General features: G+C 42.5%; 1 protein-coding gene across 1 annotated transcript in view; it reads right to left on the reverse strand.

Moving 5' to 3' along the window:
- Window positions 1-1,793: 1,793 nt before the first annotated feature.
- LOC114667294 (A disintegrin and metalloproteinase with thrombospondin motifs 7) overlaps window positions 1,794-19,276 on the reverse strand; it is a 92,102-nt gene continuing 74,619 nt past the window's right edge. The window contains exons 19-24 of the mRNA XM_028822548.2: window positions 17,112-18,734; window positions 12,606-12,758; window positions 11,780-11,953; window positions 11,549-11,695; window positions 11,181-11,340; window positions 1,794-2,510 (exon numbers count right to left, since the gene is read on the reverse strand). Coding sequence (XP_028678381.1) covers window positions 2,350-2,510; window positions 11,181-11,340; window positions 11,549-11,695; window positions 11,780-11,953; window positions 12,606-12,758; window positions 17,112-18,734 — 2,418 coding nt within the window. The 3' untranslated portion in view covers window positions 1,794-2,349. The remainder of the gene's footprint in view (window positions 2,511-11,180; window positions 11,341-11,548; window positions 11,696-11,779; window positions 11,954-12,605; window positions 12,759-17,111; window positions 18,735-19,276) is intronic.

Raw genomic sequence — 19,276 nt, forward strand, 5'->3', positions numbered from 1 at the left:
ATCTTTTAATTCTCGCGGATACACCTCTTCATTGGGAAAAAAAACACTACTTTTTTTCCCCTTATGGCAACACAAATCATACGATCTACAAGTCTCCGACTTAAAGTTTAAATCCGAACAATATATTCGATCTCTTTCCGCTGTTCCGTTATTTCACTGAGTAATAATTTCTGTTTGTTTGCGCTAATGCGATCTTTACTATCCTTTTTTTGAGAGTTTCATATTTTAGTACTTCCATTATCTCTAAACCGCTCTGAATGTGTACCACGCCAATGTTTTTGAATTCTTTACGACATTCTACTTTGTCATCTACTCTTTGTCTTTTATTTCCAGCCCCGGGTCATGGTTAAATCTCTTGGCACAAGGTCTCGTCTCGCGGGACGTGAAAGTGTCTCTCTGAGAAAGTCACGTCTCGTCTCCTTCCAACCTTCCGAGATTTTATTTTATAATAGACATGACAATCAAAGGTGTAACAAAAGTGGGAGAGAAATTTAAGAAAGTATAGCAAAGTAGGTTGAAGTGGCATAGATCATTAGAGACAATGAATACTGGGGCAAATGAGTGATGGGAATAGAAGTACAAGGAAGTGAAAGTGAGTCACAGAAAGTCAAAGAATATCTGAAAAAAAAATGGTTTGACTGGATAGAAGGTGCAGGACCGAGCTCTATGGAGAAGGTCGAAGAAGAAGATGAAAAATAAGAAGAAGATTTGCAAGTTTTTCTTGGCTGCCCCTTCTGGTGCTCTTACGTAATTGCTTAGTGTTGTAGGTGTGAATAGAAGGGTGAAGTGCTGAACTGCAGTGTGGTAAGAGTATTCGACTTTCAGCATTCTGTTATAGTTGCCATAATAAAGAGTATAAAGAATAGAACAGAATCACCCTAGGACCCTAACACGACAAAACAGCCTTCACTGCATCGATACATTACCCTGCAGAGGCATCTTTTTGAAGACCAGTGCTGAACTGTTTAGTCTGACCCCGTTTTATTTGTTTTCCTTTCCAACGTTTATTAGCATCATTGCTATTAAATGGGTTTCTCTTAGAAGACCCCAACCATTTTCATTGTATTATCTCTTATATAATATTTTTTGAATAAATTCTGAGACTGAGCAAGGGCGGAGTGGTGGCTCTGAGGCTAAGGATCTGCGCTGGTATCCCAAAGGTTGCCGGTTCGAATCCCCGTCACTGCCATAAAGGCCACTGCTCTCCTGGGCCCTTGAGCAAGGCCCTTAACCTGTAATTGCTCCAGGGGCGCTGTACAATGGCTGACCCTGCGCTCTGACCCCAAGGGGTATGCGAAAAACTACCAAATTCCTAATACAAGAAATTGTATAAGGCGAAATAAAGAACAAAAAAAAAAAAAAAAAACAACTTGAGTCACTTGTGGTTGTTCTAAGAAAAAGGACAAACACAAAAAGGTTCTAAATGTTGGATTTCTAGCTTTATGAGCCAAACAAGGTTTTAAAGAATAAGCGCCTGCTGTGCCCGGTGTGGATGATCAAGACATTCTGGCCATTGCCTTTGGGCAGAGTTTGTTTGGCAGTTAAAGGAAGACTTGATAGGCAGGTCACCTCAGCTTGTTACCCCTGAAACCTCCTTACAGATATCGGGTTTTGCCCCTTCGTTTATATCCTTCTCTGTGATGGTTTTAAACTTGAGAGCCAGTCATTAAGGGGCATCTCATCACTCACTCAGTACTGGAATCACAGAAACGCGAGAGACAGGAGCAAGCCGCAGCTAATCCAGTGCCTCGAGGGGCAGGGTGGTGAGCAAACAAAACACAGGAGTCACTTCACTGGTTAGTATAAAACATTTATAGTGCACACGTAACAGTGTCCAGTGGTTTAGCCAATGCAGATTTTTTTCCTCCACGTGTTAAAATCACAATACATACAAAAAGGCCTGCTGTGTGCCTGAGGCTCAACTGTATACACTTTGGATTATTTGGGTGTTAACTGTTATTCTGAGAGACATTTCAGCTACAGCATACAGTTAGAACCCTCAAATATCTATTCATGTATATATAAAGAGAAATAGAAGCACCTAGAAAATCAAAAAGGCACAGTTCAAGTAAAGGGGATGGGCCAGTTTGGCCAGGCAAAGCGCCAAGAGCACCTGAGTGTCACAGACAGACAAACAGCAGGTAGAGTCTGTGCTGCGACTGCCCTGAAATCTGTACAGGCACGCTCCCGCCCCCCCCTATGTAAACACACTGGAAGGTTTTGGAATTAAAGGGGCTAGCAGATAACTTTGGAAAATTTTCTGAACGTTAGCTGTCAGGCTTCCACTGGTAAATGCACCAATGGGGGTTTTGTGTGCCTCCAAGTGTCCTGTTGCATCTCAGCTCCCCATCACCTCCGGGTGACACGCTCATCGCCCCGCTCCCGTACTCCATGACCAGGAGCTTGGCAGCTCTGGCAGCATTGCTCTTTCACTGTTGGCAGCTTGCATCTTCCCAGCAGCTTGAGGGTCTGGCAGAAGCCAAGTGTGAGGCGGTCCCTACGGCAGGGTTCTGAAACAAACAAACAAAAAAAAAAAACTCAAACATTAATAAAGAGTAAAGGGGTCATCACGGCACGATGAGGACCTGTCTGTGGCTGCTGAGGACAGAAATCAGAAGGAATTGGGTGGAAGGTGTTGTCCAAGATCCTCCCAATTGTCCTTTACCTACTTCTCTGGCTCTGTTAGAACTACAGTGCATCAAGAAAGTATTCACAGCACATCACTTTTTCCACATTTTGTTATGTAACAGCCTTATTCCAAAATGGATTAAATTCATTGTTTTCCTCAGAATTCTACACACAACACCCCATAATGACAACGTGAAAAAAGTTTACTTGAGGTTTTTGCAAATTTATTAAAAATAAAAAAACTGAGAAAGCACATGTACATAAGTATTCACAGCCTTTGCCATGAAGCTCAAAATTGAGCTCAGGTGCATCCTGTTTCTCCTGATCATCCTTGAGATGTTTCTGCAGCTTAATTGGAGTTCACCTGTGGTAAATTCAGTTGACTGGACATGATTTGGAAAGGCACACACCTGTCTATCTAAGGTCCCACAGTTGACAGTTCATGTCAGAGCACAAACCAAGCATGAAGTCAAAGGAATTGTCTGTAGACCTCCGAGACAGGATTCTCTCGAGGCACAAATCTGGGGAAGGTTACAGAAACATTTCTGCTGCTTTGAAGGTCCCAATGAGCTCAGTGGCCTCCATCACCCGTAAGTGGAAGAAGTTCGAAACCACCAAAAATCTTTCTAGAGCTGGCCGGCCATCTAAACTGAGCGATCGGGGAAGAAGGGCCTTAGTCAGGGAGGTGACCAAGAACCCGATGGTCACTCTGTCAGAGCTCCAGAGGTCCTCTTTGGAGAGAGGAGAACATTCCAGAAGGACAATCATCTCTGCAGCAATCCACCAATCAGGCCTGTATGGTAGAGTGGCCAGACGGAAGCCACTCCTTAGTAAAAGGCACATGGCAGCCCACCTGGAGTTTGCCAAAAGGCACCTGAAGGACTCTCAGACCATGAGAAAGAAAATTCTCTGGTCTGATGAGACAAAGATTGAACTCTTTGGTGTAAATGCCAGGCGTCACGTTTGGAGGAAACCAGGCACCGCTCATCACCAGGCCAATACCATCTCTACAGTGAAGCATGGTGGTGGCAGCATCATGCTGTGGGGATGTTTTTCAGCGGCAGGAACTGGGCGACTAGTCAGGATAAAGGGAAAGATGACTGCAGCAATGTATAGAAACATCCTGGATGAAAACCTGCTCCAGAGCGCTCTTGACGGCTGTCCAGTTCAGTCGTTCACTGAGAGTGAGTGCAGTGCAGCGTTGCCAGACTTACGATAATTACGTATAATACATGTGTGATAATTTTATGGCATGTACGATAACACATAGTACGGCATTATCGTACACATTTTGTATGATGATTTGCAAAAAATTTAATTTTATAAGATAAACTTTCCTATAAATAAAAATATATAAATAATTTTAAAAATACAATTGTATCTTATGGTTTATTATTTTTTAAATTTTGAATTAGATGTATATGGTGGCATTAAAATCTTTTAAATGCTTAGGGCCTCTAAATGGTCTCATTCCGGCCCTGGCCCTCGTGAATGCCAGTTTGCAGCTCAGGTTGCCCTAAAATCGTGATAGATAGATAGATAGATAGATAGATAGATAGATAGATAGATAGATAGATAGATAGATAGATAGATAGATAGATAGATAGATAGATAGATAGATAGATAGATAGATAGATAGATAGATAGATACTTTATTAATCCCAAGGGGAAATTCACAATGATGTCATTCATCTCAAACGTGATCTTCTACTGCTAGCCGGCAGTGGGTGTAGGACGCTGTGTAACTACTTCTCATGTCATACTGTGAGGAATGACAAATTCTTATCCTACTCCGACTTTTAGTGCACTTCCTAGGAGTACATCTGAGACGCTTGATAAATACGGGCCCAGGTCTCTGGAGCAGCGAGGCAGCAGCGCCACCCATTCGGAGTGTACTACCTGATTGACTGATGCCTTGACTTTATCACCCTGATGTGGGATGACAGCTAAGGTCTAATGCCAATCAAGTGAGGAAAAATGTAAAGTAACTTGTATGACAATGACCAAGTTAATCTTTAAAAGAGGAAACTCCATAACATTTTTCTGTAGTCCTGTTTAACTTTGTTTACGAACGCAAGTTCTTAAACAACGAATTGTTAGTGAATATATCTTCTTTTATGGTAATCAAATTTTTATTGAACTTATACAAAAGTAGTTTTTATCTGAAAGATAAAAGGATCCCTTCTTCAGACACTGTGAGGAGAGATGAAGTGCCCTGTGGTGGGCTGCCACCCTGTTCAGGTGTGGTTCCTGCTCTGTGCCCAATGCTGCTGGGGTGGGCCAGGACTTAATCTCTACTGCAGACCTTCAAGGGGCAACTGAGCATGAGTTAGACTAAACCTGTCATGGCCGGGAAGGCAGAGGATTTGAAAAGACAACTGCCAGAATCCTACCAGTGACATACAGTCCGGCACACTTGTCTTTTTAGGCGACTGTTCAGTTTTCTCACGAGCTTCTTCCACAGCCTCAATGTTTCTGGGTCAAGGGACCTTGTGCAGCCTTGAAAAAGGAACTTAATCATCCTGGAAGGCCGAGAGAGCTGCCCTCCTGCTGCCCTGGGTCATGTGAAGTAGAAGCCTTCTCTGTCCTGACTTCCCGCTCGTCTGTAAAGCGCTCTCCCCAGCTTTTCCCACACAAACAAGCATCACTAATAGGCAGACTGACTATGGGAGATCCATCTGGGCACCATGAGATGGTGCCCTTACATGTGGCATTTTTATCTTAAGGAGACTTTTACTGCCTTCTTAGCCAAAAGTAAAAGATTAAAATAAAACAAGGTTAGCTGAACACTTACAGTGTGAAGGTTTCCCTTTGTTTTTTTTTTGTTTTTTTTTAAGGTTAAGAGGGCAGCCCATTTGCTTCCGGCAGTACCATGATCCCAAGAGACATCCTGCGTGGGACCCAAAGCGTCTCCAGCTGGCGGCTACAAGACAAACAGTGGGCTGGAATTTGGTGTATTTGTTTTACAGGACTCAGGAGCAGCACTCCTCCTCCCACCTTAACAAAAGTCAGAAAATGTAGAGTGCATCACAGAATCATGGCGAAGGTGCTGAGGAGTCCAATTTCGAATCTGATGCCAAGAAGGAGGACCTGCAATGTGCAGGAGGAGGAGAACTTCGGTTGATGTCAGCCTTTTAAAGCAAGCATGGTGATGTCAGGCAAACAGAAGTGGAGAAGAAGGTCTCAGTAAACAGGACAAATGGTAAAAGGTTCATTTTATCAATGTGCCAGATGAGCACTATGACCTGGGAGAGACTCGGGCTGCTGTTTACACATCTAGTGGATCGAGTTCCAGTTTATGCCAGTTAATCCTGCATCACATTTATGCCATTTTATGTAGGGTACTCTTGGGAAGCAAACGGTTATGTCACAACCAATTCCTGGCTCCAGTTCCAGTGTTCTCCTCAAGGATCCCATGTACTGAATTCAGCAGTAGTTTGGAAGAGAGAGACATTCTGCCCAACAGGGCCTATCTCATCTTCCTTAACTACTTAACTTTCTTCATTGGTTTACATTTAGAATTTGCCATTCCTTTTAAAACTCTAAGGGTCTTTGACTTGATTACAATACAATCCAAAATGACACCCTTTGTGTCTTCATAACTACTGTTACTTGTGGATCAACAGCTATATCAGGCAGGTAGGCCACCACTGACCCACTTCATATCCAGGACCAATCCAGTCCAAGCTCTGTCCCTCAAAAGCCAATCAGTTCTGTGATGCTGCCGGTCAGCAAACAGCTTACCACAGGGCCTTTGGTGAAAAGGATGGGAAACTACTTGGAGTGGGCCTATTTAAAGATATCCTGCAGCCTGAACCCCATGACACAGCCGGACGCTGGATATTACAACAATTGAGGCTTCCTGATTGGTACAAATTACCTCATCCGCAAAATAATAAAGCAGGCACACATTTCCTTAATTCACTTGTCAAACACACATTTTCTGTTAATTACATTTGGATTCACTTCCATGGAAAGAATTAAAAGCATTTATGATAGATAGATAGATATTATACAGATTTGATGGTATACTATTGTACAGTACACTGCTGCAGTAACACTAAAGTGATACAGTATGTACATGGAAGTCCTATATGGATCACTCCATACTGATTTTTCAGTAAATGCCTCCTTTAAAGTTTTGTTTGCCTGCTTATGTCATTCTTGGCACCTTCTTGCACTTACGCCACACACCATCTCACAAGTCTAAGGGAGGTGGGACGAAGATCCACACAGTCATGGTGAGAATGTGCACACAGATTACAATAGGGTGTGGATTTGAGCCTAGGATACAGGATCACTAATGGACAGATGCCTGTGTCCATCCATATCCTTACCACTTTTCTGGTTCAGGATTGCTGGGAGCTACTCCTGCGGCCTACAGTGCAAGTGGTGACCCAACTCTGAATGGGACACCAGTTCATCGTAAGGCACACTCACACATAAACATTCACATTTACTCACACTGCGCTGAAATAGGTTGGCCAGTTACCCTAAGCTGCATGCTGTTGGGATGTCTAAGGAAACTGAAATAGTAATAGTAAACGTCCTGCAGACAGTGAGAACATGCCTTCCTTCTTCTTATATGTAAAGCTTTGAATGGCCTAGGCCCTGCTTACTTAATCTGAAATTATCATTTTTTTCAAACCAGAGCACATATTATGGTCTCAAGATGCCGGTGGGAGGTCGAGCTTTTAACTACAGGGTTCCAAAGCTGTGGAACGATCTGCTTGCTTATTTAAGAGATGCCCCTTTGGTCTCGGCTTTTAGGTTCAAGCTGAAGACTCACTGCTTTAGTCAGACATGCCCTAATTAGAGCTCATGATTAGCTGTGCATATGTAGTCTGTTTGTTAGTTATCTGTTTAAAAATATAAGTAATGCAATAATTCTGAACGGTTACCAACCCTTCTATAATATATTCTGTTTGCCTTCTCCAAGTCCTGCTGTGACTCTCGGTACCACTGCTCTACTTACAAGTTGTTTTCCTGCCAATAGGAAAGAAATCTAAGGTACTGAAAACTTTGGAATCATTGGATGGAGAGATTTTCTTATCAGATTAGATGCCCCCACACAGACTTTCCTGTACTATGAACAAGATGGTCTTGGTGGCCAACTGGCCAGGGTCTCCAGGACTATATCTGTGGCTGACTTATCTTTTGACTTTGCCTGTTATAATTAGATGTGGACCCCCAGAGGTTTATTTCCTCCAGGGGTGCTGCTCACAGATATTTTTAGTTTTCCTCTCCTCCATTGTCAACTGACCATAGTTCAGCAATTAATTAAAAGACAGCTATTACTATTACTACTAATAGTTAGTAAGTAGATCAGAAGAGCACTTATATAATAGACAGACGTCCGGACAGACAGACAGACAGACAGAAGAACACTATAGATAGATAGATAGATAGATAGATAGATAGATAGATAGATAGATAGATAGATAGATAGATAGATAGATAGATAGATAGATAGATAGATAGATAGATAGATAGACTACCAGCAGCTCAAACTGGCCAGGACACCCTGAGAATGAAAGGATGGGGGAAGGCAGCTACTTTTGGACAGTGACTCCCCCATGGTCCTAGATGGCAGCTTCCCTGGAGTATAGCGGTGCCCCAAATTCCCACAGGGCATCCTGGGACTTGGAGTTTGGTTTCTCAACCCTGTTGGGTGCCACCAGAGGGAGCTGTCAAAGGACCTGGGGAGTCATACTTTCCTTATAGCCCAGATGTACTAATGGATCATGCGGACAGGAGCCCTGAAGTACTTCTGGGATGACTAAATAACTTGAGTTCTCCATCTGGAAAGTCACATGGGAGGATGAACAGAAGCACTTCCGGGTCAGGCACTATTTAAAGGACGGCTGAAAACCCAGCAAGTGAGCCAGAGCTGGTTGGAGGTGGACAAAGCTTGCTGGGAGGTGTGGAAGAGAAAGAGAAACATATTGTGTTGATCACTTAATTGTTCATTGGTGGCTATGGTGCTTAGGGCACTATTATTGAGAAGAAAATAATAAAAATACTTTTCAGTGCTTTCACCTTGGGTCCTGAGCGTCTGTCTGTTGGGGTTAAAGGGGCAACAGAGACCCCTAGCATCTAACGATAGATAGATAGATAGATAGATAGATAGATAGATAGATAGATAGATAGATAGATAGATAGATAGATAGATAGATAGATAGATAGATAGATAGATAGATAGATAGATAGATAGATAGATAGATAGATAGATAGATAGATAGATAGATAGATAGATAGATAGATAGATAGATAGGATTGAATGCTAGAATGTCTTTGAATATACAATGATACTTGATATGATGATGATACACTTTATTAGTCTCCAAGGGGAAATTGTCTTTTCACATGATCTTTGTGGGTCAGAGCCCAGGATCAACCATTGTACAGCACCCCAGAGTAATTTTCAGTTTAAGGGCCTTGCTCAAGGGCCCAACAGAGTGAGATCCAGCATTTGCAAATCTACACACTTTGGAGATACTGAAAATGCCGGTTCAGTGTGGATGGAGGGCCACATCAACTACAAAAAGCATTTTCAAATGTATGGGTGTTAGTGTAGGCCAGGTTTGAGTGTGCAGTCAGGAGAAGCTGGGGTGAAGGCTCAACTTTTGGAAGAAAGAAAGGAGATGGTCTAGATAAGCTTTTCTCAAACTTATATTTCTCATGCCCTAATTTTGCCTTCTTAGTGACTTCGAGACCCAGTATTGCTGCCGACTTTCATCCCTTTCGGGTTTCCCTTGGAGAATCGCCACCGACAGACATTCCGAGAAAGCGGGGTGGTCACCCTGCAGGTCATAGCTGAACAATGTCGATTGCGGTGACCCATCACAAGACACTCCACACACCATACGGGACCCTTTCCCATTGAATACAATTGTGAATCTCGACTTTGTGCAACCCAAAATCAGTTTAAGAAACGATGGTCTAGAGAAAGAAAGGGGTGCATTGTGATTGCTGAAGTACTGGAAAAATTGATGAGCTACTCTGTCTAGTAAACGGGGTTTAAGACCTGTATAGGCAGGCCAGATGTTTTTATCTCCAGTTTATTTGGTACTTTGTGTTCTCCTTGTAATCCTCCCTCATTTTTGTTTAACTTTTTAAAAAGATAATTATTTCTGTTAACTTTTGCCATCAGATTTGTACTGGGTGCAGAATGCTGCCATGAAGTCACCCTCTTATCACCACCCACCCAGCATTCCGCACACTAAAAATGTGGAGTAGGTTTTGTACAATATATCCCGGTAAAAAAATTAACTAAATTCCATTTCAAGTTTTTGTTGTAACACCATCATGTTAAAAGGTATAAAGTCCATGAAGGTGTGCTGTGCCCATCAGACTTTATGGCCCTTTGTAGCTCTCCTGTCTTTCCAGACACTCACCAACTTCATGGCAGACTCTGTAGTCCACTACACCCAGACTCTGTGATATCTGTGAGTCTCGAGCTCCATGGCCACGTGAGCAGCTCCTAAGCTCTCTGATGCGCTCTCTTTCCCTCACTATATATAATATCACACACGGGCCCCTTGCGTCTCAGGTTTCACATTCACATTGACTGATGGCTCAGCTTTTTATATTGAGACACATTCTGTCAGCTTGGCTCATCGCTGGTGAGCTGATCCCACTGTCTACTTTAATAACCCCGAGGGAGGCACACCTCATAGCTGGCACAATAGCCGTCTCTTTTGGCTCGGTCACTTGACTCTTTGTTGCCCTGCCCCCATTCCCGCCCCCCCTTCCCAATTTCCATTTCAGACTTCTGAGGACTTTATCTGAATATCTTCTTGTCTGACATTGCCCCTTCAGGGAGGACGCTAATCGGACTATCTAATGTGAGATTACTGCAGGCCAAATTCCCAACAGGCCACATCAAGCCTTTGACCACAGTCAGCCACAGAAACGAGCAAAGCAATGCATGTCTTTGTCGACCACTCACAGCTCATAATTCCAAAAATGTTTGAAAATTTTCTATCGTGGAACTTCATCTATTACTGGGGATCAGACGGTTTCAGCCTGTCACTGGCAGTTCCAGGCAGTCTCTTCTAATTACCAACAAGGAAGCGTAATTCTATTAGGCTAAAGACCGACAACTACATCAACCAGAACCAGTGCACAGTCAAGAAATGTCCTTTTAAGGAACCCTGGTAGTGCCAGGCAAAAGGAATAGGTGTGGCACAGTGGTTAGTTTGTTCATTTTAGGTAGACAGGGCGGCTGTGAACTGGCCAGACTGGAGTTAGAATCAGTATGCAAGCGACTGTGTCCTGTGATGGACTGGCACCTTGCCCAGGCCTGATTCCTGCTTTGTGCCTGTTTTGTTGAAACAGCCCAATCATAGCCCTGTGCTAGAAAACCGATGAATGAATCTCAGAATTGGCAGCTTTTTGAATCACCCCCTAGCCACCAATAGAGAATGTCAGCATGGTTGAGAAATCAACCTTAGAGCAAGACAGCAATGTCACCATAACACCAATATACCGTATCATGTAAGCTCACCCAGCAGCTGAAGTGAACACACAGACACTCTAGTTGGACTCACTTGGTTCCATGTTGTTGCACTCCTGCGTGTTACACTTCTGCGTGTTCTCGGGCCAGGGATCATGGCTACACTTGTCACTGTCCTCCTCCGTCTCACCCGTTTTCGTGTTTAGACACTTCACCAGACGGCGTTGAAGGCCACCTCCACAAGTTGCTGAGCACTGAGTAAAAGAGAAGGGGACATTGCTGAGCAGGGTCCACAGTAGCAAGCCAGGAGGTCTATGTTTGGCTGGATTTAATTGTCCTCTCCTAAACCAACTACTGTCCCTACATTACCACTCTATTACTCTGTAACCCCCAGCTTTTCTATCTTCTTCTTCTTATGTAATCCAGCATTTCCACCTCTTTGACAGACAGCACCACACTTACCTGACCCCAAGATCCCATTACCCATTTGGTGCAGGGATGTGTATTGCAGCTCCTTGTTATATTTGGCTGGTTGTTCTCACTGCATCTTCCAAATTCTGGGCAAGTAACAAAACGCTCCTGTTGTCCACGACCGCACACCTCTGAGCACTGCGGAGAGAGGGGTCCATGTCAGAAGATGCAGCCCTCAGAGAGTGACTACATGGGCAATGAATGTGGGAGAGTGGCACCTACTTCACTCCAGGATGAAGAGTACCATTCCAGACATGGTTCAGTTTTACAAGCTGTGCTTGTGGGTGGCTTGTGCTCTATGGCCTGGCAGTGAAATGGCCTCAGGAGCCGCTGCTCTCTGGTGTCCACGCAGTGGACCTCCCGTGTCTTTAGGCCTCCTCCACAGTTACTGGAACACTAAAGACAAAAGAAGCAGTAGTGATAAATAACAACCGATGTATAAAGATGAGATAAGGAGTCAGTCAGCCCTTCTTTTCATGTGTTTTGAAGAAAATAATTCAAGAAAAATACTAGATTGACAAGGAAAGCGCACAAAGCATCCATGTGTTGCAGCCGGGCACCAAGATCAGGGCTTCCCATATCACAGGGCATTATCAGTGTCTGATAATGTGGACTGGACTGGAATCAGGGTTTCATAGTTTGGGTGTAGAAAGTGTTTCCGTCAAGTTTTATCAATGGCCTTAACTAAGAAGAAGTAACGCTGTGAAGGGAGCTGCTGGGAAATCTGTGCTGCTTAGCTTATCTTCTCACTGATGCAGCCTGTACTGTATGTCTAGCTAGACTGAGTCGGAGAGATCAAATAGACCCCCATGACTTTTGAAGTGAAGACTTAGTTAAGGCATCTATGCCCTAGTGCCCACATACACTGAGGTGCTGTGACTCAGAATTCAAGTTCTTTATTTGTCATTAACATAATTATACAAGTACAACGTGTAATGAAATGTGCTCTTGATAACAGTGAGATTAGTCTACATTAGTACACTGGCGGAAGGAAAATTCAACTATTCAACCTTTTCATTGGTTCCAGTTAAGCAATCTTATTGGTTACCTTGCTCCAGTTTCCCATATGCCACATTGAGCAGGGCCTGAGATAGCATCTGCGAGCAGGCGCTGGCTTCTTAGAAACATCACAGTCTGCATCTGATCCAGTGCCACACTCTACGGTCCTCCAGATCGCCCCAAGTCCACAGGTGGTCGAGCACTGCAAAGGGAGGGCAGAATCACAGTGTGCCCACTGCCTATCTGTGATAATGTAACTTTACATATTCACGCCAGTCCCATGAGCTGCCTATGCTGTCTTTCTATTCAGTTGTTCCTTTATTTGTAAATTTAGCAGCATCGGGCACAGAGCAGAATCCAACCCTAGATAGGGCACTCAAGACACTCTCAATCGCACAAGGCCAGTTAGGAGACACCAGTTTACTTTATTGAGATTCCTGGAGCCCATCCTGGAAGCACAAGGTACAATATGGGGGAAAAACCCTGAGCAGAGGGTCAGTCAGTCACATTGCACACTAATGCACACAGTCACACGGGGGCTAATTTAGAGTCACCAGCTGTCCTCAAATGCACACCTTTAGGAATGTGTGACAAAGCCCAGAGGGGGCATGCAAACTCCACACAGTTAAAGACGGGTGTCCATATTTATCAAGCATCTCAGAGAAGGAAAATGGTCCTAATTAGCTCAAAAATCTCAGAGTGATACAAATTTGGTCCTACTCTTAGGAGAAGAAGCAACAGTATTTTATCGTTTATCCTAATTTAGGGAACTACTCTTAACTTCACCAGAATTTAGGATAAAGAATGAGCTGTCCTAACTCACTAGGAGATGCCAGACGATGGAGTACAGGCAGAGATTGGCTTGCACATTTCAGGAAAGGTGGAATGTTTTGGAAACAGTGGACAACAATGAACTTGTAAATAGATATCGATTTGCCAGAGATGGAATAATATTCACAATAAATCTTGTATACCACATGATCACTCCATCTACTCGAAGAAGCCATGCAGTGTCAGGTAATGTTACGTTTTGTGGACATGGGGAAAATTTAGCTTTGTAATAGCAATAATTTGGGTATGTCACAATTAGCCATTTCTCGAATTTTAAACTAAATTTTGAATGTCCTGAGGTAATATGCACATCTATACATTTCCCCACCACTCCATGTGAGGTAATATTAAAGCAAACTACATTTATGAAGATCGCTGTTTTTCATAAAGCTGCTGGTGTGATTGATGGCACGCACATAAACACCAGCGCCCCAAGAGTGGATAAGCACACACACAGTATATGAATCGCAAGTGATATCACAATTTCAAGACACGGGCTCATTGACGCAAACTGTATTATTGTTGATGTTGAAGTGGCCCAATTCAAAGCATGACTCTAGAGCACTCCAAATAAACCTTTTATTTGAACACAATCACGTCCCCCTTGAATGTCATCTTCTTGAGATAAGGCATACCCTTAGAAGAGATGGCTAATGACTCTGTTTCCAAATCCAACAGTCAGTGCTCAGCTTTCTTACAACAGGTGAAATCCAAGTTCAACAGATACTGTGGCACTTTATATTGGGGGGAATTTATGGGATTGAACTACATACATAATATTTGCTTCATAATTAATTTTGATCTATAATAAATTTTTAAATTTTTGCTGTCTTGACAGATTAAAATGTTAATGAAATGCACACAGACTGCAAGAAAGAAACTTGAACGTGGGACTGAACAACGGAAAAGAAAATTTTATGTCCTTCACGAAGAAGTGCATCACAGTCCACAGAGTTTGCTCAACATCATTACAGCATGTGCAGTACCGCACAACATATTATTATTATTGTGTTTTTCTTAATCACCGTCCTCCTTTCAACAAACTATGCTACACTGGTACATTCTCCAGAGGTCAACCAGACCTCCCAGGCTTTGAATTCCAGCTTGTTGGACTCATCTATGAATGCGGCCATGCTGAGGAGTGTGTTCTTCTGGATCTCTTTTCATGCTGAATCTAAATGGGAGTTTGCCCAGATGCTATTGAATCCTGGTCTCAATGGTTCCCAGTGCACCTACGACTACAGGCGCAACTATTGTCATCGGGTTCCACATGTGTCTGACTTCAATCTCAAGGTCTGTAATCTTGATGATCTTCTCTGCCTTCTTGTTCACAGTGTTGTTGTCATCCCGTATTGTCACAATGATGAATATCTTCACAATCGAATATGCGCGACTTCCTCTTCTTGTCATAGAACACGATGTCCAGCCTGTCGGCAGTGATGGAATGGTCTGTGGGAATGGTCTTTTACCACATGATGACACAGTTATACACAGTTATTAATCTTAATATTATCATCTTTGTGGTGAAGCCTTTGCATTAGCATCAGAAAACTACAAAATGTTTCCAAGGAAATCTACAAAATGCTTTCATGAGTGCCATTTTGTGGCATGGCATATTGGAAAATCGTGATGGCATTCATTCACAAATGTGAACTCCTACACCTTGCTGCGAGTAACTGTAGGATGCTGCAAAACTACTTCTCATATTGTACTCTGAGGTAGAAAAACTTCTTATCCTAGTCAGATGTTAAGGGCAAATAATTCTGAGACACTTGATAAATTCTGGCCACATGTTTGAGATTTGATCCCAGAACTTCATACAGTAGATGTGATGCATCAGCACACACCACTGAGTACCTTCCGGCAAAGCTAAATAAAAGGAAAATCTTGTGCTCTTATTTTCACCAGCTATTTTCATGGCATGCAGGATGAAAGTAGCATATATAGCAAGTCACTCAGAAATATGCTGACTGAGGCAAATAAGCTAGCTGAATGAGAGTTGCTTCTGTTGGTGTAAGTAGAACTCATTAATTAATATTTATTAAAAAAAAACTTTGAAATACATACAGCAGTAAACACATTCTGAAAACCATTAGGAAATTTGGGAAATCTGCCAAGATAATCATGAAACAAAATCAGCTTAGCCTACTCGAATTCTTTAGAGCCATCAACAGGTTGACCTCCATTTCCCCATCCCATTAACAGTAAGCTGCTGGAGAGTCAATACTGCAGCTAGTGATGAAATCTTAATCACTCTGAGCTACTACACTGATGAGTAATGTCAAGCTCTTCAACTTTGGGTGTGTCTTATCACCATTACTGTTTACTCTGTACACAAGTGACCTGAGACAGAACAATGACCACTGCTCCATTGTTAAGTATGCGGATGACACCATGATCATAGGATGCATATCTGGGGAGGATGAAAGCCACTTTCTAAATCAAGTGGACTGTATGGCAAACTGGTGCAATAAAAACTCTCTCACTCTGAATGTAAAAAAGACCAAAGAAATGATATTTGATTTTAAGAGACAGAAATCTGTATGTTCACCTATTGTAGTTCTGGGAGAGGAGGTAGAAATAGTGAATGAATATAAATACTTAGGAACTTACCTAGATAACAATCTTAACTGGAATACTAATACAAAAAAATTATTTTCTAAATGCAACCAGCGCTTATTTCTCCTCCATAAACTCAAACTATTTAAAGTAGACAAGGACCTCATGTTGTCCTTCTATCGCAGTATGATCCAGTCTGTCATCACTTTCAGTTTCATTGCCTGGTTTAATAGTCTGATAAACCAAAACTCAAAAAAGCTCCAGCAGATTACGAAGTATACAGCTAAAGTTATTGGGGCTGATGTAGATGATTTGACTAGTGTGTGTGTCAGAGGGCAATGCTAAAGAAACTGGAAATCATCTCAACTGATGACAGACATCCATTACATGTAGAACTAAACTTCAGTAAATCAGGAAGGATAGTTGCTTTGAAAACCCACACAAATTGCTCCAGAAACTCCTTTCTTCCTAGTGCCAAACGACTTTTCAATAAGAAATATCGGAGATAATGTTTAAGGTTTTGATATATATCCTGTAACCTTTTTTTTTTGTGTAAATATGTTTTATCTAACTGCCTTACCTTAACCTTTCTTATATCTATTTGTCTGTTTTATTTCATTCTGTCTGTTACCTGTTATTAGATGCAACTGAGAAGGCAAATTTCATGTTTTCTTGTGTAAACATGACTAAATAAAGAAACCTAAACCTAAACCTAAACCTAAACCTTGGTGGTGAGGTTTTAACAGTCTGACCCTTCCATACCACTGCCTCTCCATTGACTAACTAAGGAAGACCTTTAGGAATGTGAGACTTGCTGAGTTTTCATCAGTCTGCCCTATCAGAACACGTAGGACTGGTCAACAGAGTGATTGATGTGCAAACTAGAATCAACTCTGAAGACTTTTTTGAGAATGGTGAAAATAGTGATCATGTTTTTAAATGACTTTACAAATTCGGTTTCTACCATAATCATTCACCTCTGGGCATTTGTTATATCTAACTGCAATAACCTTATTGCTTTGCTGTGAGTGTTTTGTTAGTCTCTACTCCTCCATTTCTTTCTGGGCACCAGCTAGGATTAACAAGGCAAATTGGTGCCCATGGCCTCTGCCTAAAGCTTGTGCATTGCCAGGATTAAAATCTAAGTCAACACAGCAGTACTCACGGTGCTCCAGTTCCCGGTCCTCCAGAATGCAGTCACATTGACCTCTGGGAATTCTAGTGGAGTAGATGGTAGATCCTGTGGCATGGGTGTTGTAACCTGCATCTGAACATTGTCTAGGAACAGGGAGCCTTCACTGGACTGAATTATGGGAATGTGTGTGGTTGCTGGATTGTTATTTTCTGTGGGCCCCATGACACCTGAAGGTATAATGATTTCATTGGAGTCGATCTCTACCCAGGAATGACTTGGGCTACTTAATGGACCGTCAGTGACCTCACTAGCCTGAGAACTTGTGGGCAGAGCCTCTTCAAGAAGGTTGTACTGAGAGGGGTCTGGAAGCTCTGTGAAGGCAGAAGTCCTTTCTCGGGACACAAGATACAGGGTCATTTCAGTAGATGACTGAACATCGTTTGTAGTCAGCATGTTGTAGAGGTGAAACCAAGTAGGGCTAGGAGTTGCAGGTTTGGTTACAGATGTTGTAGTAGCCCAGTCTTCTGATTGCAGCAATATTCTTTCTGAATTTGTTGTCTCTTTTAGATTGTCTGCCTCTATTCCTTCTTTCACCTCACCGGCATACTTCTTTGTAGGCAAATCATAATAACTAATGAAATCTCCATCTTCTGTGCTCATAGTTCCCAGTTTAACACCATAATCATCATGTGGGTCTGGCCCTTCTTCTTCTTCACTAACTTTTTCATTCTTAGTTGTCTTATCCCCCTTTTGCATTTTAATTTGGACACCAAGACTTTGACCTCCTTCAGAGTCATGGTGTTCTTGCATGTAGCTGTGAGTGACCAAGTTGACTTTTGTTGACAGTGGGGCTTCTGTTGTGGTAGCATCTTCTGCCACTTTCACTCTTACAGAAAAGCTGCTAGCCGGTGTGACCAAAACTTCCTTTTCCACAACACGCAAGAACTGATTTTCTTCATAAAACGTCTTTTCATCCTCTTCATCTGTGTCCTTTTCTCCTAAGTTGTTCAAGTCCTCCTGTACATGTTTGTCATGTTCTTGGAAACCACTAAGGTCTCTGTCTTTTGACTTCTGAGATAAATCTGTGGCAGGTGTCTGCTCAGAGGGTGACACTCTAGATACACTAGTGACAGTTGTTTTTATGTTGGGTTCAGAAATAACCAGTGTTGGATCTTTACTCTGGTTATTAGTCAGTATATCTTCCCTAGGCTCCTCTGGTTCAGACAAAGGATCATAGGACAGATCTTCGTGGAAATTGATGAAGTTGTAATCATAATAAAAATCATCCACAAACACGTTGGTACCACTTTTGTGATCTGATGGCCCAGTCCTACCATAAAGGGGGAAGTTAACTTCAATGTCATTGCTGAGGTCACCAGACATTTCTGGGCGCTGCTCTGTAGACACTCCATGGCCGGGTCTGGAGAGATGATTCTCAATTTTTGAATTCAAATCAATCTCATTGAAGTGCTCTTTGCTTGAAGCTCCACTGCCAACCCATTCTGTTCCAAAGACTTTCAACCTCTTGAGGCACCTCTGAAGGCTGCAAGGCATTTCTGAAGGTGGCTTTTGCGTAGGGTCACACTCCACTTCCACTCCATTATTGCAAGACACAGGACGTCTCTGAACTCCATCGCCACAGGTGACAGAACACTGCAGATATAAGAGATAAGAAATCAGTCAGAAAATCAGAGGATCATGCACAACAGGACATACTGTCCAGGATGGCACAGGGTTAGGTCACATCTGAGTTTGCTTGGGTACACTAGAAGTCATGAGGGGCTCTTTTGAATATACTCTCTGGGGACAACTCTTGTGAAATATGCTGGATTAAAAGGAGGCCATGTATCTGAGTTGAAGCTCAGACACTGGTATTACAAAGTGAGTACCTTTTCTTTCAGGATATCAGCTTCTCCCAATTTCATCCCCAACTCCTGCCTGTATTTGTTGTCTTAAACTTACAATAAAGTCTTTCTTTTTGTTCAATTTGAGGTAAGAGGACAGTGGAGTTGCCAAGAGCTTTAAAGACAGTGAGGCCAAAAAACAAGCAATAGTTGGGATTGAAAGAGGAACGTGTGGTGCAAGCGTTGCAGTTTCACTGTCTCAATCTGAATGTTTTCTGTGAAAATAATACACGACATTACATGGTGCTCTGAAAATAGACAGGTAATAGAATAAATTAAAAAAAATCAAAG

The sequence above is a fragment of the Erpetoichthys calabaricus genome, chromosome 17, assembly GCF_900747795.2.
Source record: "Erpetoichthys calabaricus chromosome 17, fErpCal1.3, whole genome shotgun sequence".
In the NCBI taxonomy this organism is placed as follows: Eukaryota; Metazoa; Chordata; class Cladistia; order Polypteriformes; family Polypteridae; genus Erpetoichthys; species Erpetoichthys calabaricus.